The 22186-nt window shown below is 54.3% G+C and overlaps 8 protein-coding genes across 8 annotated transcripts; 4 read left to right on the forward strand and 4 right to left on the reverse strand.

The window, feature by feature from the left end:
- Positions 1–95: 95 nt before the first annotated feature.
- M421DRAFT_52376 (alkaline phosphatase-like protein) lies at positions 96–3312 on the reverse strand (the record flags this gene model as incomplete). Its single annotated transcript, XM_033595016.1, has 8 exons — positions 96–688; positions 765–872; positions 922–1741; positions 1795–2027; positions 2075–2460; positions 2505–2632; positions 2693–2996; positions 3044–3312. The coding sequence occupies 8 exons, from the start codon at positions 3310–3312 to the stop codon at positions 96–98; spliced, it is 2841 nt and encodes a 946-aa protein (XP_033453634.1).
- Positions 3313–3523: 211 nt separating this feature from the next.
- Positions 3524–4440, forward strand: M421DRAFT_415726 (uncharacterized protein). The gene is made up of 2 exons (XM_033590805.1): positions 3524–4004; positions 4106–4440. Exons 1-2 carry the CDS (start codon positions 3678–3680, stop codon positions 4256–4258), a joined length of 480 nt encoding a protein of 159 aa, XP_033453635.1. The 5' UTR covers positions 3524–3677; the 3' UTR covers positions 4259–4440.
- On the reverse strand, positions 3834–8156 carry M421DRAFT_415727 (ARM repeat-containing protein). Its single transcript, XM_033590806.1, has 9 exons — positions 7875–8156; positions 7427–7683; positions 7330–7378; positions 7005–7282; positions 6779–6950; positions 6393–6735; positions 4489–6340; positions 4106–4438; positions 3834–4004 (listed from the first exon to the last, which is right to left on the reverse strand). The coding sequence occupies exons 2-8, from the start codon at positions 7666–7668 to the stop codon at positions 4318–4320; spliced, it is 3057 nt and encodes a 1018-aa protein (XP_033453636.1). The 5' UTR covers positions 7669–7683; positions 7875–8156; the 3' UTR covers positions 3834–4004; positions 4106–4317.
- Positions 8153–10770, forward strand: M421DRAFT_415729 (Xaa-Pro dipeptidase). Its single transcript, XM_033590807.1, has 4 exons — positions 8153–8491; positions 8542–8601; positions 8650–9142; positions 9192–10770. The coding sequence occupies exons 1-4, from the start codon at positions 8416–8418 to the stop codon at positions 10402–10404; spliced, it is 1842 nt and encodes a 613-aa protein (XP_033453637.1). The 5' UTR covers positions 8153–8415; the 3' UTR covers positions 10405–10770.
- Positions 10771–11122: 352 nt separating this feature from the next.
- M421DRAFT_415730 (pyridoxine biosynthesis protein PDX1) lies at positions 11123–12688 on the forward strand. Its single transcript, XM_033590808.1, has 3 exons — positions 11123–11522; positions 11614–11796; positions 11917–12688. Exons 1-3 carry the CDS (start codon positions 11394–11396, stop codon positions 12526–12528), a joined length of 924 nt encoding a protein of 307 aa, XP_033453638.1. The 5' UTR covers positions 11123–11393; the 3' UTR covers positions 12529–12688.
- Positions 12689–12905: 217 nt separating this feature from the next.
- M421DRAFT_415732 (S-phase kinase-associated protein 1A) lies at positions 12906–13990 on the reverse strand. Its single transcript, XM_033590809.1, has 3 exons — positions 13568–13990; positions 13345–13515; positions 12906–13291 (listed from the first exon to the last, which is right to left on the reverse strand). Exons 1-3 carry the CDS (start codon positions 13727–13729, stop codon positions 13115–13117), a joined length of 510 nt encoding a protein of 169 aa, XP_033453639.1. The 5' UTR covers positions 13730–13990; the 3' UTR covers positions 12906–13114.
- Positions 13991–14503: 513 nt separating this feature from the next.
- Positions 14504–16684, forward strand: M421DRAFT_415733 (glycosyltransferase family 22 protein). The gene is made up of 4 exons (XM_033590810.1): positions 14504–14913; positions 14972–15351; positions 15404–15531; positions 15582–16684. The coding sequence occupies exons 1-4, from the start codon at positions 14805–14807 to the stop codon at positions 16528–16530; spliced, it is 1566 nt and encodes a 521-aa protein (XP_033453640.1). The 5' UTR covers positions 14504–14804; the 3' UTR covers positions 16531–16684.
- Positions 16685–18744: 2060 nt separating this feature from the next.
- M421DRAFT_51659 (uncharacterized protein) lies at positions 18745–20643 on the reverse strand (the record flags this gene model as incomplete). Its single annotated transcript, XM_033594952.1, has 2 exons — positions 18745–20241; positions 20293–20643. The coding sequence occupies 2 exons, from the start codon at positions 20641–20643 to the stop codon at positions 18745–18747; spliced, it is 1848 nt and encodes a 615-aa protein (XP_033453641.1).
- Positions 20644–22186: the final 1543 nt, after the last annotated feature.

Below are 22186 nucleotides of genomic sequence, written 5' to 3' on the forward strand. Positions count from 1 at the left end.
TCCATCCGTGTCCACCCTTCTCCGAGCTGCGACGATTCGATCTAAATGTTTTGCCATGGTCCCCTGACTATCCTCACTCCTGGACAAAAACAGACCTACCACTTCCCCATCCACCACACCAGTCCCCCCAGTCCAACCGAAACGCCCAAATGCCACGCAAGTCCCCACGCCATCGCGAACAGGTACTTGGGACTAAATACCGTCCAGATGAAAAGATGCGTCCGCAGCGCCGTACACGCCGCCATGACGCTCGTGAGCATGACGCCCGTGAACAGCGTCAGCAGCGCGACGTGCACGGTCCAGACATCTCCCTCACACTTCCGCTCACTGTTTATGTCGGGCCGCGGTGTGGCGAGAGAGTGCAGATGAGCGTGCTCAGCTGCGACCCAGCTGCGCGTTGGCTTGGCGTCTTCGGGCCTTGCGTCACGGCGTTGAGCGCCGCCGGAGTTGGATTTTCCGCGGCTGTTGAGCAGACGCACGCCTGCGATGCTCCAGTATACCGGCCCCGCCCAGTTTGAGAGGAATACGAGGAGCCCCACGGCCAGGATGTTGTATCCGCTGATCCCGTTGTAGGCGTTGGAAAGGTCGATGCTGGATATACTGTTGTTGAGACCGAGGGCGAAGAATGATGTTTGACTCAGCAGGAGGGATGTTAGGGTGGTTTGAATTGGGGTGGGGGAGAGGAGTGCTGGATGTGTTAGCTTGAACGATGGCTCAAAAGGGCAGGGATGTAAAGGCAATATGAGGAAGGAGCGGGGGCTTACACAGCATGAAGTATTGGATTCTGAAGAGCAGGTAGAGGGGGATGTTCTGTGATTTGGTTTGTGTGAGGAGGAAGAGTGTGAACATATCGAAGAAGGCCGTTGCTAGGTCTATTTTGTCAGCTCGCCGCAATCTCAATGAAGGGACAGGGCAACATACCACCAGTTCCCTTGACGTTCTGCTTCGCCCGGCGAGTCGAGCGCTGATACTCCGAGAAAACGATCCACGTGTAGACAAGCGCAATACCGCCAAACACCATGCGTGCCAGATCAACAAGATCCAGCATCTCGACACGCTCCATTACGCCCGATGTGATGCCGTACGTGAGCTCCGGAGCGTCTTTAGCGGTGAATGCGAGTTTGAAGATAACTGCCGCAACGCAGAGGGGTGTCGCTATGAGCGCGCCCATCATGCGGTGTTGCTGCTCTGGCTCCAAGTCCAGCTGAGACGAGGAAATAGGCTTGTCCAGTGTGACCACCGAGCGGGCGATGTGTCGCGAAATCCGGTTCGTAATGTCCAGGTAGGTAGCACCGATCGAAACCCACAACAAGATGGAGTTGTTGCCGTGGAAGATGCCGCTTGTGACGATGTCGTCTGCGCCGGCGAACTTTTGGCCCGTCTGGTTCCAGCGTCTGATGATCCTGTGGATGACCAGTAGCATGAGAGCGGGATGAAGGAGCCACGATGTGGTTCTCTTGTCTCGCATGTTACCTAAGTAGAGGTAGAAGAACCAGCCTGATGTGATCCAGTACCAGAAATTGTGCTCCTCCTCAACGTATGAGGATGCGAACATGAGCACGGCGTACAGTGCGAGAGTGATAGAGTAGTAAATTCCAGCAGACGATATAGGACGCAGAGATGGAATAGTGAAGAAGCTCAGGATACAAATAAGAATGGCGAGACCAGTCCCAAGGAACAGTCGGGGTACATCGTAGTTGGACGCTGCACTGGACATGACATCTTGAGCCTCATGCATGAACTATTTGTTGTTAGCTGCTCCCAATATGAGCATTCGAATGTGCGGAAGCTCACCTTATTGAGATGCTCTTGCTTTGCACTATCAGCATCGTTGCTAATCATGCGTGTCACAGCTCGGTTCCAAAGACAAGCGAGCTTCTCGCTGCTCTCCAGGTCCTGGCACCTCAAGGTCTCTGTATGTCTGGAGGTAGTATCCACGTCTTCGAAACTCTGGCTGGTATAGGTGGCTTGCACAATGCGCTTGATTTGCTTTGCGTTCCTGTACAGAAGCTGGTTGCGGTCCGAGCCTGATCGATCAGCTTCAATTGAATTCCAACAGCCAAAGTGGTCTTACCTTTATCCCAAAAGCCTATGAAGTCACTGAGAAAAACGCCGAGATTATTCCTCGATACTGGGAACCCAAGCAGACCGGCCAGTGTCGGTGCGATATCGCTCTGTTCGACTGTCCTATAGTAGTCGAACTCGCCTTCTGTCTTGGGTTTCACGGGGCTTTGGACGTTCGCTTGCTTTCGAGTAATCTTCGTAAGTTTTGGGCTCATGAAGACAAGCGCGGGTGAAGTTTCGCCGGGTGACGATCCTCCGTGATTCCCACCTTCGTTCATGCCATGGTCGCCGCATAGCACAAATAGTGTGTTGGATAAATGATCTTCGTTCTCGATGGCAGAGTAGATGATGCGCACAATATCATCCATCTCTTTCTGTTTTGGGACCATGTTGGGGCTGCTACATGTTAGCGATGCAGTGTCAACACAAGCGCGGCCTACCTCTTGGGACCAGCCTTGTGTCCGATATGGTCCAAGCCCAGATAGTGTATGATCATAGCATTCCAGTCATCGTTCAGCAACTCGTTTGGAACATGTCTCGTCACGTTGTTATCCACCTCGGTGAAGTCCTGCACACTGAGAATCAACACTGCATTCCATCTACGTATGTGCAAGTACAAGAAACTGACCGAAACAAAGAAACTGCTCGTTCCGTCCGCCCGCTCAAAGAAGTCTGGGAAGAGCTTCAACCATGTGTCGTCGCCGTACATGACCAGCTTGCCCTGCTTATCTCCAAAGCGCTTGGCTTTGATCTGTGCCAGCCAGGTATCTTGCGCTGCAAGCGTGGAGGTTGTATCGGATTCGGCGAAGTTGAGAATGACGTCGAGGAAGGAAGGGATGGAACCTGTAGTGATGGCTTTTACGCGTGGCATGGTAATGGTGGGGGATGTCGCATGAGCTGTAAAGGGGAGTGCGGTGCCGTCGCGGATGAGGCTACAAAACTATTAGCAACTGGGCTATGTATGAGAGGAAATACGTACCTCTGCACAAAGCTCATCCCGCTCTGCTCACTGTAGACGAAGTCGCTTCGCAGCGCGTCCACGACCATGAACACGAGCTTGTCGAATGGTGCTTCAGGGGGTTGCAACTCTCCCCGGCTCCCTTCTTGCTGAGAAAGCCAGGACACATCTTCGTACTCGGCAAGTCCTTGCATGAAGGGTTTGTACGGGAAGAAGCCAGTCGCGAAGACAAGGATCGCGATTGGAATCAGTAAATTCGCGAGCACGAGCGGCGCCTTTCGTGGCGCCATTGTGCTGAGCGTAGTTTCAAACCTTATGGAATAGTTTGAGATTTATACTAAAAAGACAGTCAAAGGAGCGACATGAAGTTGTAACGAAATCACCGTGGGCCCATCACGGTGCCAGATCGCGACGCGACGTTGAGCTTGGGCGATCAGGGTCCACCAGGCTCGGCAAGCGCAACCAATAAGTGACATCATCGTCACTTCTCCATCTGAAGGCTCGCGTCCCAGCACCATCCATGCATCCACGCAGTCAATTGGCCTCGCGCGCTTTCCGATCAGCATCCAAAACACCGCTCATCGTCCCCAGCAACGCACCACTCGAACGCCAGCTCTCAGCATACCTCCAGCACCAACGCTTTTCCACTCCACACATGTCGTTCCTCCTCCCAGGTCTGCGTCGCGGTGCACTCCTTGCAATGCCGCTCATCCTCTCTACACCTCTACTTGTGCACAACTTCAGGAACGCGCAGGCTATTCGCTGTGATTCGGCAGACCCGCTCGCCAAGCTGGGCGATTTGCGAAATACGTACGCACGCGATGCGCAGACACCTGTGATCACGCAGTCGGGGGCACCGAATCCGAAGGCTGTGCGACAGATTAGCATGGGGAGTATACTGGGTGTGATTGGCGGTCTGGGGATTAGTGTGTTCAGTAAGCCATTGGCGATTCTGCTTGGTTTGGGAATTGTCGCGCTGCAAGTAAGTTATGCCACTAGAGAGGAAGGAGTCGCAAAAATGGGGGAGGTTTCTAAACTGCGAGGTCATGATTCTGCGCAGACCTATGCTAATTTGTGTTCTAGATGATTGAGTCGAGAGGCATCCACATCATCCCCTACTCGTTCCTGCAGCGCCGCTTCAAGTCGATGAACGTACGGTCGCTGGTGCAGGACAACGTTGCGTTCAAGCTATCGTTCGGCTTGACTTTTGCGTTGGCTGCGTTTGCTGAATTTTAGTCTACTGAGTTGCATGTGAGCAGCGCGTGCTGCTGGGTGAGCTCGTAGTCGCTGCCGTACTAAGCGAATCGACCGTGGCCCTGAGCCATCATCTGCGGCTGCAGCTGCATCTGGAGTTGTTTACAGCTCTGCCAAAATCCCTTGACTGTGTCTTTGAAACCAGTCGAGCTCTTTGCGTTCCTGTATATACGTTAGTCTTGAGCCAACGTTACAAACGAGTGATTGCGTACCTCATAGAGCTTTCGATAAACTTCCGCACCAGCTCCTGCACCGCTGCATCCTGTTGGAAACGCTGGAGGAGCGGCTGCTCTGCAAGGGAATTTGTGATGTATGCTCGTGCATTCTTGTCAGACCGGATCAGTGCGCGGAGTGGTGCAACAATGTGCTCAAGACTTGTGAAGTCGACTTCACCACAGACATTGGTTATCAGTGCACACGTCACTGCGTATCCAAAGTGGTTGACGATATCCTGCGAAGTGCCTTGGTTTTGCCCATGAGAGTTTCCGGTTGATTCGAAGATGTCCTTCCAGAGTTTTGCAGACGCACGCTTCGGCAGTACTTCTGGCGATTTTATTGATTCGACACAGAAGTTGAGCATGCCTTGCAGGGTATCTGGATGTTCTTGCGTGAGAAGGCTCAGGTCCGTGTTCACGAATTGTTGGATGAGCTCAATGCAACTGACGGCGATCTCTGGATCGTTACGAGGATGCTGCAGTGCGTGCATGATGCTCAGGTCATGTTGGAGCAGCCGTTGTGCCTGTACAGCGAAATCGGCCGGCCTCTTGTGCTTATGAGAGGAGAGCCAGCTACATGCTGTTTCGAGCACGAATGGCAGTCGTGGGGTCTGCATAGTCGTCTTGGTAATGAAGTCGACCGCAGCTGACGGTGGTAACACAAAAGGTCCGGGAATAGATTCTTTGAAGCCGGTACGCAGGACATTGCAGGCCGATTCTATGATCTCGTCGTTCCCCGGGAAGACTTGCGTCATGTAGTTGATCATATTAATGACCTGATTCTGGATCTCCTTTCCAGGTCCATCTGACCAGAAGGTCGAAGATTCAGCTTTCGAGTCTGCTTCTAGGTCCACGACTTCTTCGTCGAGAGCTTGAAGGGCACGACCGATGCTAGACAGGCACTTTAGAGTGGTCAATGCGAGCACCTGTCCTTGCTCCGGGTCATTGTCCTCTTTGGTGACCTTGATGGCGTCCATGGCATCTCCTGCAATGTAGCCAAACAGCTGCCTGACGCCGACGAGTTGCTTCTCTTCTGAGTCTGCTGACTGGACAATAGCAGCAATGCCTTCGAGTACCTTGCTCTTCGTAAATTCTTCCGCCGTTTGGTACGTGAGGAACTGCTCGTACATCTGGAAGAACGACTGAAGCTCGCCCGTGAGCGATTTTCTACACTCGGAACAAAGGGAAGCAAACGACTTGGCTGCGCTGTGAGCAAGTGCAGGCTGAGCCAATGCTTTAAGCAGGAAAGGCAACACTTGGGGTAAGAAGCGTGGGTTGCGCAAGAAGAACTGATTGAGCGCGGCTACCAGCTCCACTGCAGACCTGCGGGCGATTGCTGGTATATCTGCATTATCAGACATAGCCGAGAAAAGAGGTTGCTCAAAAAGGCGATTGAGGCGCTCATCGACATTCTCATGGAAGGCATCTGCGATAGATATCAGGCAGAATAGGCCAGCCTCAAGCTCCAGCCAGTTCCCTGTCTGAAGCGCACGCAAGGTGAAGTTGATGAACTGATCCGTCATTGCGTCGCGTAGTGACTCATACGCTTCCATGATGATGTCCCGTACGTCGATACGGAAGACCTTGAATGTCTTCTTCGTATCAGAGTCCCATGCTTTGGTCTCGCTAGCTGGCGGATATATGATCTTTTGTGCAAGCTCGGAGATTCCCTGGAAGACGTTGGACTTGGCCGCTTCCATCCAGGAGGGCGGTAGTACACCTTCGGTATACTCGAACGATTCTTCGGCGATAGCGCTGACGAAGCCGCTCCAGAAGTCCAGTACAACTGGCGCTACATCGTCGTCCACGCCTACAGTCTCTGGGTATTTCAGGAGGTCGTGCAAGAACGCTACGTGGAGTCAGCTTGCATGTCAGTGAGACTGCGGTCGGAGTAAACTTACACATCACTTGTTGGTTCTGCACTATTTCGTGCTCTCTATACAGGCTCTTCGAGTCTAGCAGAATTTGACCGTACGCAACAATGATCCTGGCGAGCGAGACAGTTTCGGCGTCCTGCACTCTCAGAATCTCCAGACCCCAGGGACCTGCAATAGCCGACCATAGCATTTCTTGATGCTTTGCTTCGAAAAACGCCGGATAGTTCTCCAGGACTTCAGCGACAAGGTCCATGGCATCTTCGACATGATACTCCAGGCATGTCAAGGCGAGCTCGGTGACAGATCGCAGGTAGTGCAACTTTTCTGGTACATGCTTGAACTCGGATTGCGCGTAGAAGATCCAGCCCTAAATGGTTAGCATCGACCTCTGTCGCTTCATGCAAACTCACTATAAAGCACTTGGAAGCAGCTACACAGATCTTCTCTCCTTGTTGCACTGAACCATCGTAGCTGGGATCATTGATTGGCACGGATAGGTACTTGAAGCCACGTCCAAAGGCAGTATGCAGGAGAGCCTCTAGACTCTCGGCGTTGGCGATCATCTCGTGGTGCACTTTGCGGCTGCCTGACGTCAGCACAGGTGGTATTATGAGTGTTTGGTACGGGCAAACTTACTTTGGGCTCGCGGAAAGCTTCTTTGCCTCGTCTGCCAAATTCATGGCAAAGTCTAGCAGAACAAGAAGCTGATCATCAGACAATCCAGGAAATATATCCCACGTAGCCGGGTGACCCTCCAACGCGTCGTCTAGTACTGGTTGCTGGGCGGCAAATGATACGACGAGGCTTCTGATGCACAGGCTCCATACTGAGATAGGCTTGGTGAAGTACTGGGCTAACGTTGAGCTTACTTTACGCGTTGCTATTGATGAATATGGCCGTGTAACTAGATGGTGCTTTACATACGTCAGCTTCGATGCGGGTGCATGGTCAGAGATCGTACAATGAGGGTGGAGAGTAGCTGTGCGGAATGTTCCTCGCTCAATTCGTTCCTATGAATGGTCAGACAGATGACAGGAAGAAATGTAGATCCCACTCACGAGTCAGCATTGAGTTTCACAGTCAAGGTGAGCGCTCCGAAAAACCGAACCTGCTCATCTTCGCTTTTGAGAAGCGTGTTCGCAATCTCCCAGCCTTGAGGCGAGCGTTGTAAAACTCGCAGGGTCGCTTCTGTCTGCGTGATCTTCTTTGCGTGTCCAGGTTCGTACAGCAATTTGACTAGCCCCTCAATGTCGGCGAAGCTCATGGGAAAGCCTTGCTGCTGGTTTCCATTTGCAGCCATAATGTTTTCGGCTCACTGTGTGCTTTCAATCAGCTGCTTGAAATGATGTTCGACCTCGTCAACCAATTATATTTACACTGCAAGGTAGACCGGCAATCCTTCCTTGAGTGGCTTCAAACCAGAGCCCACTCTCGGGACCGCAGAAGCGAAGGAGAAAAGACTTTACTTGAAAAGTAACATGTTTAGCAGAAAACGCTGATACTTACGTTTGCAAGAGATGAGCTCGAGAACACAAGTGAAAGTATGCTGCCAGAAGATCTTCAGGCGACAGGAGGAAACGTGACTGTCCAGGGCGAATGGAGATGCTCGGGCTTTGTTGTTTGGGTGAAGGCCGGGCCCGTCTATCTCCCACGATCGTCTGATGAATTCGCTAGTGACTCGTCACCTTGCGATCGCATATTTTGCAGCGTTGAAAGCGGTATAAGTTGCAAAATTTGCAGGAGGCTGAACTGCTCGATTTCGTGTTTATATTTGGGAGCAGCCTGGCGAGAGAGATTGGTTGACATGGCCCTTGGCGTGCTTTCGCTCGCACCTGTCCTGAGAACGACGCTAGCCCCCGCGGCGTGATTGCCGCAATGCAGGTGTACCATTGTAGTGGGGTGTCTTGCATACCGATTGTAGGCGCTCTCTATGCTTCTGCCACGGTCTTTGTTGCGCACACACGCGAAAGCTGCAGCGCACGTAGCCAGGAAATCACCTACATACTTTAGAGCTTTCCACGCATCTGCAACCCTACGTGCCATCGACATGGCAAAGGTCGACACTACCGAGCGGCTGGCGGAGCTCCGCAAGCTGATGAAGGAGCGCAATGTCGATATCTACAGTACCAAGCCCTGGTCAAGCATCGCAGACAGCTCGCTAATGCAGATGCAGTGGTACCGTCCGAAGACAGCCATCAGAGCGAGTACATCGCCCCTTGCGACGCCCGTCGAGGTCAGATGCCCCACCGCCTCTCGCAGCACACCTATTGATTACCTCCAGCATACATCAGCGGATTTACCGGCTCAGCTGGGTACGCAGTCATCACACACGACAAGGCCGCCTTGTCGACCGATGGGCGCTATTTCAACCAGGCCGAGAAGCAGCTGGACAGCAACTGGGAGTTGCTTAAGCAGGGCATTCAGGATGTGCCGACCATCCAGGAATGGACTGTGGACCGCGTGGAAGGAGGCAAAGTCGTTGCCGTGGACCCCAGCGTGGTGACAGCAAGCGATGCTAGGAAGCTCGCTGATAAGATCAAGAAGAAGGGCGGCGCATACAAAGCGGTCGACGAGAACCTCGTGGACGCGGTGTGGAAGGAAAGACCAAGCCGTCCTAGCGAGAAGGTCATTGTACAGCCTATGGAGTTCTCTGGCAAGAGCGTCGAGGACAAGATCGCGGACCTGCGCAAAGAGCTGGAGAAGAGGAAGAGCCTAGGCTTTGTTGTCTCCATGCTTGACGAGATCGCCTGGCTGTTCAACATTCGTGGAAACGAGTAAGTATACACAGACCGATTCATTGGCAACAGCCCTAACCACTTGTAGCATCCCATACAACCCCGTCCTCTTCTCCTACGCTGTCATTACACCGTCCGCCGCCACACTATACGTTGACGAAAGTAAGCTGCCACAAGAAGTCAAGGACCACCTCGGCGACAAGGTAGAGATCCGCCCCTACGAAGCTATCTTCGAAGACATTACAGCTCTGAGCAAGGCGTCGCTGGGAGCCAAGGATGAGGCCGAGGCAAAGAGGAAGTTCCTCACCTCGAATCGGGCATCCTGGGCATTGAACAAGGCTCTCGGCGGCGAAGACAAGGTCGAGGAAGTGCGCAGCCCGATCGGGGACGCGAAGGCTATCAAGAACGAGGTCGAGTTGGAGGGTATGCGCCAGTGCCATATTCGCGATGGTGCTGCCCTCAGCGAGTACTTCGCGTGGCTGGAGGACCAATTGATCAACAAAAAGGCAACACTTGATGAGGTCGATGGTGCAGACAAGCTGGAAAGCATGCGTTCAAAGCACAATGGCTTCATGGGACTCTCCTTCGACACCATCTCTTCTACCGGACCCAACGGAGCTATCATTCATTATAAGCCAGAGAAGGGCGAATGCGCAGTCATTGATCCTAAGGCGATATATCTCTGCGACTCCGGTGCGCAGTACCAAGACGGCACAACTGATACCACACGGACACTGCATTTCGGCGAACCGACCGAGATGGAACGCAAGGCATACACACTCGTGCTTAAGGGCAACATTGCTCTCGAGCGTATCAAGTTCCCCAAGGGCACAACAGGCTTTGCTATTGACGCGCTTGCCCGACAGTTCCTCTGGAATTACGGCTTAGACTACCGGCACGGCACTGGACACGGAGTTGGCTCGTTCCTGAACGTACACGAAGGCCCCATTGGTATTGGTACTAGGATTCAATACTCTGAAGTTGCACTGGCTGTTGGTAATGTAATCTCGGACGAGCCTGGATACTATGAGGACGGCAAGTTTGGCATTCGTATCGAAAACATGATCATGGTAAAGGAAGTCGAGACCGAGCATCAGTTCGGTGACAAGCCATACCTTGGATTTGAGCATGTCACAATGACGCCTCACTGCAGAAACCTTGTAGACTTCAGCCTGCTCACAGAGGAGGAGAAGAAGTTCATCAACGAGTACCACCAGGAGGTATTCGACAAGACCAGCGAGTACTTCAAGAATGATCCTCTCACTCTGAAGTGGCTGAAGCGCGAGACTGCACCTTACTAGGCAACTTGATGGAAGTCACTTAAGCCGAGCCAACATCAGACCTTGGAAGCAATCAACAGTGTCAATAGCATTAAGAAGCTTTGTTGGATCTCACGAGCCTGTACTTGTGTTGTGTGAAACTTCAACAACGCCGGCGCTCTGTTGGCTTTGTTAGATATCTTCAGGGTCCAAAGTTGATCTGCGGACGTGAGTCAATTGGTGCTATCTCTAAGCTGCTAGGCACAGATCATGGATTTGTAGGAGTGAGATGCCGAATGCGGCGACCCCGTGGCGGCACACGGCGGCTCAGAAGATATGGCACTGCATGGCGTCGGTTTTACAGCATGGTACTCTCGGCGTTGGTAGGAAATAAACCGCGAGTCCCTGCATCCACAATTGACTCTTAATCTTAGCAGAAAGGCTCTCCAGGAATCCATGCTCATGATCGAGGCAAAGAAATTGGAGGTACCCGCAATCGATTCGCGGGCCTTTTGCAATATGATAGAACCTCTGGAGACTATCTGCAACAGATCGGGAGTCGTATAGTCGTACCCCGGCTTTCACCACGCTCTTGTCGAGGTGAGAGACGCATCTACTGACTAAGCTGCGGCAATTCGCGGTCTGGTCAAACGCTATCCGACCCGCCATGATTGGATCTGATGTGTCAAAGGGCGCGGCGCGGGGATCTAGAGCGTCACGACACCTTCGGCAGCAGGTCCGGCGACTTGCCCCACATCAGCCGTGGTGTCCGAACCAGACGTTTGGCGGGATGAGTGACCCTTAGATGGGCAAAAAATTATTGCGATGCCGCCGCATTGTCTTGGTAAAGGGCATCGACGAGAACTGACTCACTCACGAGATCACTCCGTCTTTCATAATCTTCTCTCACTTCAGTTCGATTGACCGTCACCATCTCTCTACAATCACACTACACTTTCGCCTTCGTAGAGATATCATCTCTGTACATTGCTCTCTTTCTACACCTTTGATACCCCTCTTCTGCATTCACAATGGCAACTGAACTTCCCACCACAAATGGCCACACTGCCCAGGATGGCGAGAACAACTTCGCCGTCAAGGCAGGTCTCGCCCGCATGCTGAAGGGCGGCGTCATCATGGACGTCGTCAACGCTGAGCAGGTACGCTCAGATCCTTGCTTCATCATCGCTAGGCTTAACAGTTTGAGGCTGGAAGCAATGGCTTGAAGCAGTGAGTTAATGATAACCGTAGGCACGCATTGCAGAGGAGGCCGGTGCCACAGCAGTCATGGCGCTCGAGCGTGTGCCCGCCGACATCAGAGCGCAGGGCGGCGTGGCGCGCATGAGCGACCCGCAGATGATCAGGGAGATCATGGACACAGTCACTATCCCCGTGATGGCCAAGGCAAGAATCGGCCACTTTGTCGAGTGCCAGGTACGTCCCCCCAAAACCCAGCCAGACAGCCTCCGCGATCAGCCCCTCGGAGGAGCTCCACCAATCTGTTCTCGTCATCCGAAAGAACCACGCAAGATCGTACGCTGACATGTCAAACAGATTCTTGAAGCCCTCGGCGTAGATTACATTGACGAATCCGAAGTCCTGACGCCCGCCGACGCCATCCACCACGTGGCCAAGCACCCCTTCAAGACCCCCTTCGTATGCGGGTGCCGTAACCTCGGTGAAGCCCTTCGCCGTGTCGCTGAAGGCGCAGCTATGATCCGGACTAAGGGCGAAGCAGGGACGGGCGACGTGATCGAGGCGGTCCGGCACATGCGCACGGTAACGGCCGAGATCAAAAAGGCGCAGGGTATGGACGAGATGGAGCTGCGCGTGTACGCCAAGGAGCTGCAGGTCGATTACGAGCTGCTCAAGGAGACTGCGAAGCTGGGGCGGTTGCCGGTGGTTAATTTTGCGGCGGGAGGTGTTGCTACGCCCGCGGATGCTGCGCTTATGATGCAGCTCGGCTGTGATGGTGTGTTTGTTGGGTCTGGCATCTTCAAGAGCGGCGATGCGGCGAAGCGCGCGAAGGCTATTGTGCAGGCGGTCACTCACTACAAGGACCCCAAGGTGTTGATGGAGGTCAGCATGGACCTGGGTGAGGCCATGGTGGGTATCAACTGCGGCACTATGGGCGAGGATGAGAAGCTTGCTAAGCGTGGATGGTAACGGTTTTGATCAGGCGGAGAGACGAGACACGACAGATATGGTGGATACGATCATCGTCATTTACAGGCGTTAGGGACCTGTAAGAAAAGCCGGCTTCAACACTGAGCATCAGTACTCTTCTCTCAATGCAATATGAGTTGCGTAGACAACGAATTGGCCATCTTGGACATGCGCCACCTATTCGACTACCTTTAGGTTTTTGACTGCCTTCATCCAAGCTGGCGCCAACGGCACCAAGGGATACTTCAAAGGATTTACTTGGCCATGAGCAGAGTGGCGGTCAGTTGGAATCACGACTCACTTTAGGCCCCAGTAATACCGTGCGCAGGTATCACAATATGGCGGAGGCGAGATGAAGTTAGAATGCTTTTCAATGCGCGGCTATCATGCGAGTCCATTAACGATATACCGTCATGAAACCCAAGCCGTACGTTTCGTGACGCGTATCATATACCAAATAATATCCGATATCATGCAGAAAGAGGCATGCCCGAATGTAACCCCGAACACCGAAAACAACCCTGTCAGATCATTACGAAAGTATCTACAGGTGGAGCTTAGAAGACAAGCGAAAGTGAAGAGCCGCTTAGCGGTCCTCGGCCCACTCGTTCTCGCGGCGGATCTGCTCCTCCTCCTCCGGGGTGAAGTCGTTTTGGATATTGAATGTCTTACGGATCTCGTCGGGCGACTTGCCCTTGATCATGTTTGCGACGGTCTTGCAGCCGACGTCGAGGAGGGCCTTGATGTCAAGGTAGTTGGCAGCCTGCAATGCGCATTAGTAGATGCTCTGAACATTTTGGTAAAGTGTGAATTTACAAGGATGATCTCAAAGAGCATCTCCTGGTCGACCTGCATGAACTTCTGGTCCCACTCGTCGATATCGGTGGACTTCTTGCGCGAGTCCGAGTCGTCGTCCTGGGACGCGGGAGGGTCGTTGCGGTGATGGGTGCACCACTCGAGGACCTTCTTCATGACGGCCTCGTTGACCTGCAATGTGTTAGCGCGTGTTCATCAGGGTGATGGATGTGGAAAGACGTACGTTGGGGATGGGGATGGCCTCCTCATTGTCGCCGCCAAGATCCTCGAGCAAGTTCTTGATCAGGATGGACCGCTCAGCGACCTGACGGTCGACAGTCATGTCGATGTTGTCGCTGGTGATGATCTTGATCTGCTGCGCATCGGGGGCGGCTTCGGTAGACATGGCGGGTGTTTGTGTAGGTTGAAGTGGGGTAAGCGGTGGTGTACGGGTAGGTGTGCGGTTCTGGTTAATCTGCGTGCAGTTGCGAGTGGTGTGAGTTTGAGAGAAGCGAGGCGGACGGGCGGTTCGGGGATTTATATTTGACCGGGCTTGTTGGTGAAGGTGAAGCTGGGTAACGGCAACCTGCGGTTTGCTGTACTCTGCGGCACAGGCTCAGGCGCCAGCACACCCAATGCGGTAATAGCGTTAAGGCTGCTGCTTCCTCACAGGTTCTTTGTCCCCGCAGTGCACGAGCAAGGGCGCAGGTGAACCGAACAATCGCCTTTGTGTGCCTACAATTTTGGTCTTTTGCGTTGTTCACAAATCTTCACATCTGCGTGCCTTGGGGGTCTACAGTGCGAACTCAGTGCGAACCATGATGCAGGATGACTCCGCATCGTCCCTCAACTGGACCCCGGCTCGAAGCTGCCAGAATCCCGGACTCAAGGGTACATACCCGAGCTGGTCAAGTCTGAAGATGTGGCACAAACAGGCCTCGCTGGTAACGATAGCGTTGTGTGTGCCATGCCAAAGGGCTCTCCCACAGAGTCGGACTCAATGCGGTCACTGCAAGACTGTGCAACGCGTTGTCGACAAACAGTGGCTGGAACGCCTCAAAGACTGCATGACATCAGGGCTGCGAACAGCGCCGGTCAACGCTCCGAGGCTGTGTAACACGAAACGCGCACGTGATGTCGCGCTTCGCTGCTGTCCGCGAAGCTCAGGTGTTGCATGCGGCCTGACCCGGCAGTCAGACGAGCTCTTATCTCCCGTGAACACTGTTCTTAGCTCAAGCTGATGTCTCGCAAGATGTGAGCAAGCAAAGTCTGGAGTGCCGCTCGTCGAATCACTTTGCTCCCCCAACCCCCTTTCCGCGTGGTCTAACGGCGTTGTTTGGGCACCTATCGTCTGTCAATACTGGCCTCGATCGCAAACGATCTGCTGGCGCTATAGATATCCACTCCAACTCCATGACAACAGACATGCGCCTGCGCTGCCTCATCCTCTCCTCTACCGGCGCATCTAATCTGCATGCACCATGTGGCGGCGAGTCTACTTCCTCCTGATCGTGGTGCGCATCTACTTTGCGCTGTCGCCGAGCTACCTGCACCCGGACGAGAACTTCCAGGGCCCCGAGGTCATCGCAGGTATGGCCGCGTTGCACTGCATTCCTGCGCGTTGGCAAATGACTGACCGCACTGCCAGGCCGCGTTTTCGACTACCCCGTCCACGAAACATGGGAGTTCACCTCGGAGCACCCCATCCGCAGCGCCTTCCCGCTATGGCTCGCGTACGGCTGGCCCATGTACATTCTGCGCTGGCTGTGGGAGGGTTTCGGTTACGAGGTCTCGCCGTCGGTCGTGTACTGGACGCTGCGAGTCCTCATGCTGACCCTAAGCATCGTCATGGAGGACTGGGCTGTCCATGAGCTGGTCGAGTCGCCCCGCGCTCGACGCGTCGCCGTGCCCCTGGTCGCGTCATCGTACGTGACTTGGACCTTCCAGACGCACACCTTCTCCAACAGCCTCGAGACGCTGCTTGTGTGTTGGAGTCTGGTGTTAGTTCAGCGCATTGTGGGAGATAAGGTACGCCATCTCGGTCCGCTCCCGTCAGATATGCAGCTAACCCAAGCCGCAGAAACGCTCCGGTATCTTAGCCTCGTCCATGTTGGGTGCTATGGTCGTTGTGGGACTTTTCAATCGCATTACGTTCCCTGCCTTCCTAATTCTTCCTTCGTTACTTCTGTTGCCGCACTTCAAGCGCAAGTGAGTTGCTCCTTCCCGTCAAGACACAGCAATGGCACTAATAACCATAGGCCACTCTCCTTAGTCTTCCTCACCTTAGCCGCCCTTTTTACAGCTTTCGTGGCCATCTGCGTCGACACCGCATCCTACACGCCTGGCGAGTTCACTTTCTCGAGCGTCTTCAGCAACCCCGTTATTACACCCCTCAATAACTTCCTCTACAACTCCGACTCGACAAACCTTGCTCAGCATGGCATACACCCATTGTACCAGCATTTCCTGGTCAACCTGCCACAGCTTCTTGGACCTGCATTTCCACTGCTGTTTCTCCTCCGTGGCTCGCATATCAGCCCAATCCTCGTGTCAGCTCTATCAGGCGTTGCCCTCTTGAGCATCTTCCCGCATCAAGAAGCTCGCTTCCTCCTTCCTGCGGTGCCACTGATCCTCTCCTCGATTCGACTGCCCCAAAATCCCCAAGTCAGGAAGTTTTGGACCGCAACCTGGATCGTCTTCAACGTGGGTCTGGGTACGCTGATGGGCGTCTACCACCAAGGTGGCATCGTACCGGTACAAATCCACATAGCCAAGACACCCGAATTCGTCACTCACGCGTTCTGGTGGAAGACTTACAGCCCACCAACTTGGCTTCTGAATGGCAAGAACGAAGAGCTTACTACCGTCGACTTGATGGGCATGCCGGGATCAGAAATGCTCGATACTGTCAAAGCCTCGTTGCCAACTTGCCGGACACGAAAACCGCCAAAGATTGAAGGGCGAGGCGCAATATACCTGGTAGCGCCGAGATCTGCCTACTTTCTGAAGCCATTCCAGAATCCTGCCCGTCGCGAGGAAATCGAGCTTGAGGAAGTCTGGAGCTACCGACAACACCTGAACCTCGACGATATGGACTTCGACGACGACGGTGTGTGGCCGACGCTGAGCAGAGTAGTTGGCGACCGCGGGCTGGTTGTGTGGCGGGTGACTAGGAATTGCTGGGCCACTGAAGCACCGGCTCAGTGAGCGTCGCGCTGAGTGAGCGGCGCTTTTTGCCGCGACTCACCCTCATCAACGAGGGGCAGCTATCTCTTTGTTATTTGATCATTACAGCATCTCCTTCTCGTTTACTTATTCACACCAAGATACCCTCTTAGATATAGCTCTCCTAATCTGAAACCTTTTTTTGTATTCTCACGCTTGCATGCCTTTCGAAACCCGGATTGCACTCGACGTTCACTATTTAACTCTCTCCCTCCTGCCTGAGCACCTTCCTTTCTCACCCCGGCATGTCCCTGTCTTCTACAGTCGGCGCAACTAATCGATCTCACCACATAGCATACATCATGGCTTCTTCGAGCGCCTCCAGCAACCCAGGTGACTCGCCCTGCTAAGCCACACACCTTCGACGCAAGGTCTGCCCTCGTCCTGCAAATACTCGCAAACGAGTACCGCGCCAGTTGAGGCAAACGCGGTACATTCCCCACGTCACCACGCATTTGAGATCGATACGCAGCGGGTCCGCAACTTGCGGGTCCGCACGACCCGCCAGAAGCTCGCCGACAGCCGTGATCACCTCGATGTGCGAACACTTCCGTGGAGGTGAAGTCGTACTCGTTCGCGCCGAAGCAGGTCTGCGTTTCTTCTTGTTGTGGGTCGCGGATACCTCCGCGATTTGCACGTACAGACGCACAAGGTTCAATGGCCTGTGGAGAGTATTCGAAGTTAAATGGGTAGGGGTTTTTGACTACAAGACTCTTCGTCAAGGTCTTCAACATCATGTCCAGCCCAGTGTTTGCTTTCCTCAGATCCGAACTCTTATCCGTTGGCCAATAGCCCGCCTCTTTTCCGGCTGCTCAGTATGTACGAAGATCCCAGACACGTACGATGAGCAGCACGATCCGTATCTTGAAGAACGCACGTAGTCTTACTACCGACTATGATGGCACATATATCTCCTACAGCTGCTACAGCAGGAGCCAGCCCCAAGTAGCCACGCTGTGTGACGATGAGTTTATGGTTGTGGCTGATAATTCTTAGGCTCTGGAAAGTGGTATTCGCCGTCTCTCCGTTTACATCAATGGCTGGTGTAAATCTACGGTGCGCGCTACATTGTTCGATAGCAAACTGGAGTTCGGCCGTGAGGTTGTAGACCATCTGCTCCCACAGAGATCGATGAACCTGCGACATACCCCGGCTAAGAACGAAAACATATGCTGTCAACTGGTTTGTGTAGTCGTAGACCAGTGCGTTGTTCGATGATGTTACTGACTGCCAGGTGTCAATGATTTTAGAGTGTGCTATTGTGGAGTAATCCAGATGACCAGAGCATCGGATGTTGCTGCTATGCAGTCAAAACAACCCTCTTCGACGTCCAGAATGTAGTGCAGGATTCATGTTGCAGGCCAGTGGCTCACTGCTGGAACCGGACTTCAGAATAAGGTATCGAAAGTAGCCGTCCGCAATAGGCAGTCGATCGTAGATGAATGCATCATTATTCGAGTGCATCATCTCATCGACATTCGTCCGCAGACCATCAAAAGGTAGCCATGGGCTCGCTTGTTGTATCCTGATTACCCTTAGCGCAAGCCACCTTGCGTCGGGGTAGGTGCGATCGAGGCTGCTTTCAGATACGTCCGACACATGATGAAAGGAGGGACAATTTCTGCATTCGAGAAATCGATTCCTAATTAATACTTACACGCTATAAAGCGTGACTGTGCCACCTAGCCTAAGACAACAATCGAAGAAGGGAGAGGGAGTATCCAATGCCAGTCGAATGCCATAACAAATAATACAGAAGAATGCATCTCAAAACAAGCCAAAGACCCCAAATGTCGAAAAAGAACTTGCAGATACGGAGCAAGGCTGAGGACAGACAAGCTGAAGACAGACAAGGTGATCCGATTGATATATATCCATAATGCTTTTCTCCTCTTCATTGAACCATTTGCGGTAACCAAATTGCAGCGAAAATGCCGGTAAATAGAATTGGGGCGGCGGGCCCAATGTAGCTGTAAGCCGAGCTGTAGTAAACTGATTCTCTACCCTCGTAGCATCATTCTTCGTATGCGTCGTACGTCGTAAAGTCAATCCTGTGCTGTGGGTGCCGAAGGTGCTGGCCGTAAACATCATCGTCTTTCATAGTGGGTTGTGCGCTAATCGTGTCGATTTAATGAGCGGTAGGTGCGTTACGTTGTCGTGGCGCGGATCGTGGTGCAAAAGCTGTGTGTAAGGTGCTCACTGACCGACTAGAATCTCAACATTCGATTGCGAAGAAAGCTCGTCGCTGCCGCGGCCTTGGTGGCCGTTTTGTCGTGGGCGACTGAAGCCTTGACCTCGCTCTGGGAGTGGACCGCGAGGTTGCCTCGATGGGCGGTCGTCGTAGTTGGAGCTGAAAGCACGGTGACCGCCAATGGGACCGGGGTTCTCCCAAGATGTCATCTGGCGGAGTGAACGGGGGCTGCTGCTCTGTCCGAAAGCGTTTCCTCCCAGTGTCATGCGCTCCATCTCGCGCTCAAGCATGCCATCATTGCGCTGTGACATTGAGCTTGCAGTAGGTGTGCCATTGGGGTTTGTGCTGCTGCCGCTGAAACCAAGACCTTCGAGAGAAATGCCTCCAGGACGTCCAACCGGGTGGCTCGCTGTCGAGGGCGCCGGCGAAGGAGTGTAAGAGCGGAGATCAGCGTATGACTTGGCGCCTCGCAGGTTGGGAACTGCGTTCAGACCGCCGGGAGAATCCGGAAAACCGAGCAGACCCGAAGCCTGCCTACCAAAAGCGTTGTAGAAACCTTCGGACGCACGGACATCACTGAAGTCTGTGGTCGCAGCACGGTTGAGACCACGACGTCCTGGCTGCTCGGTGGGGTGGCTGGTGGGCATCTGGGGCATCGGTGGGCTCAAGCCTTGGTTGTTGTGAACTTTGAAGATGTGAACCTGGCGGGTGTCGCCGGAGCCCTTCGATACGTGGGCCAAGTCAAGCTGATGGGCAAGCGTGTGAATGATGCGGCGCTGAGGAGGTGCCAAGGAAGGAGGGAAGGTCATGCTGTCGCGTTCAGGGGACTCCTTGAAAAGCAGAAGCTGTGAGTAGAACTGCAAGATTTGAGGGTCGTTCAAGTCAACGTCGACAGGACCATTAGTGACGCGTTCTGGTGCGCCGTTGTGGGACATACCAAGCTTCTGCTGGCGCATAGCAGAGACAGGCGATGGAGATGCCGCTGGGATGTGGGAATGGGAGTGGGAAGCAAGCGAGCCGAACGAGGGCTGTGAGTGTAACTGTCCTCCCAGCGGCCGGTGCTGCTCCTCGAGTTGACCACGGCGCTCACGCTTCTCACGCTCGATTCGCTCGCGCTCGGCGAGGGGCAGCATCTTCTTGTACTCGACACGCAGCTTCCTGCCGTTCAGCTCGAAGTGGTTCATCGACTCAATGACAGCAGCGGTCTCCTCTGCGGTGGTGAAGTTGGCAAAGGCAAGACCCCTGAAAACGCCGTTGTCGAAGTGGTAGTTGAAGGCATAGGGCAGGGGCAGACGCAGGTCGGTCATCAGCTGCACGAGCTGCTCCTTCTTGACGGCGAAGGGGATGTTCTTGATGACGATGGCGGTGGGGATAAGCTCCTCGTCGACATCGTGGTGGCCGTAGCTGGTGTTGAGCATGGCACTCGAGGCTCCGTTGCCCAGGCCGGGGAGGGCAAAGCTAGGCAGGCCCTGGGGCTGCTGCGGTGGAGGCTCCATCCAGCCCTGCAGAATGTTAGTCTGTCGTCCATGCAGTGCTTCTTCGGAGCAACCTACAGCAGGCAGCGCGCTCCGTCCGCCACCGCGCGTCTGCGACTTCATCCTCTGTCCCGCGGCGCCGCCGAGCGACCCCAAGCCGTTCTGCGAGAAGGCGTTCGTGTTCCAGCCCTGCTGAGCGCCCATGTCGTAGCCGTAGCCGGCGTGCATGGTGTTATTCAGACGGTCGTTGTAGTTGCGAGGCTGGTCGTAGCCCCGTTGGTGGTCGTCCTGCTGCGGGTACAGGCCGCTCTGGCCGAGCTGCTGCTGGTAGGCGTCGAACTGGCGCGAGGGCATCCTGTTGAGCGTGCCTGGCTGGTTGCGGTGCGAGCCGGGCGACCGCGATGACTGCTGTTCGTAGGCCGAGTACATGGTGGGTGGTGTCGTGGAGCGGCGATGGCTGCAGTGATGAAAATAATTAGGGCTCAAGGGACCTCAGAAACGCCAAGCGCCGCGAGTCGTAGCAGACAGGGTCCGAGATTGAGGTGCGCGCGGGCGAGTCTGCCAGGGCCGGTAAGGGCCGTTCAGGGCCGTGTCGCTTTTGTGGGAATAGGGGAACCACGCCTCACAGGGCGCTGGCGGGCGTGTCGGTGGTCGGCGGGAGTGTGTTTTGGCGACGGAGCCCGGTTGCGGAGCCCAGCTCGTCTTCTCCTAGCGATGTCTGGTAATGAGCCGCTTGCAAAGTGGAGCGTGGGCGGCGGTCTAAGCAGACGTCAGAGGGGCAATGAAGGCTCGCCAACGCCAAACACGCGTCGAGTCAACGGCGCAAGGGGCTGGTGACTGGTTGGGGGTCAGACGCTCACGGCGACGGAAAAGGAGGGACGTTCATGTGCGTTGTGAAATCTGTTCGAACTAGGTAACGCGGGGAGACGGCAAGCAGAGCTAGACACACTGCTGCACTACCACCGGCGCACACGTTTGAGAGCCGGCGAAGGTTTCGTTTCAACCTGCGGGGACAGCGCCAGCGCGAGGGCCATTGCAGCCGGAGGCACGCAGTGAAGGGCACTATTGGCTCTCGGCTCTCACGACATGACTCTAATCAAACGCCTGCGCTGCAGTGCAGCTGGACGCCTGCGGTGCAAGCATCATGTGTCCTGACTTTGGGACATTGCGGCCCTCTTCTGCCTGCGCAACGGGCCCCTGCCATCTACTGAGTGCCTCTAGCCTGCAACTTTGACCAGGTTCGCGAGTCGAAGGGCACACTGCGCGCGCACAGAACAGCTCACAGCGTGTTTCGACTCCAGGCCACCGACGGCCCGAATCGTTCTCCTGGCTTCTGGAAGTCAACGGGCCGCCGTGGCTCGCGCCGTCATCTGTAGCTCGCTCATGAACGTGGACAGCACCCTATCATCGTCGCTGCTGCTTTTGTTGGTGGCTTCAAAGCCGAGTTGCACAACCTTCTTTCCGTAGCATGTTTCCTTGTTGTCCAGGGTCGCATTTTGGTTCAGTGTCTGCTGTCAGTTCTATCATCTGCTGTAAGGGTGTGCTGCGAACCTTGGCCCGGTGCACGAGACGGCCTCCAGCACCACGGTGGTGGCATCAGCTGCCCTCGTCACTGAGCAATGTCCAAGTCACATTCTGATTTCCAGTGCAGCCCAAGGGGCAAGTAAGATTGCTCGTTACGAGGCTGACAGAGGTATCGTCTTGTTCGTGAAGCGATGACTGCTTGCTGCAGATCCGTGGCTCATCATGCTGAGGTCATTACCGATCCACCTGCACAGGTAGACGAAAGGAGTCACATTGTGAGCCGAGTTTCTGGTTGCACTGCATGCATGCTACACTGCATTTCATTCGATGGATACCGTTCAGAAACTGCCTTTGCAGCCGCTCCGAGCGATCAGCGACGGCTGTCCGCTTTTCTGTTGTTTCCGACTGGCTGTATGCATGGGAGATGCACTGGTAGGATCGCTTGGCT

Source organism: Didymella exigua, assembly GCF_010094145.1.
Source record: "Didymella exigua CBS 183.55 unplaced genomic scaffold M421scaffold_2, whole genome shotgun sequence".
NCBI classification, from domain to species: Eukaryota; Fungi; Ascomycota; class Dothideomycetes; order Pleosporales; family Didymellaceae; genus Didymella; species Didymella exigua.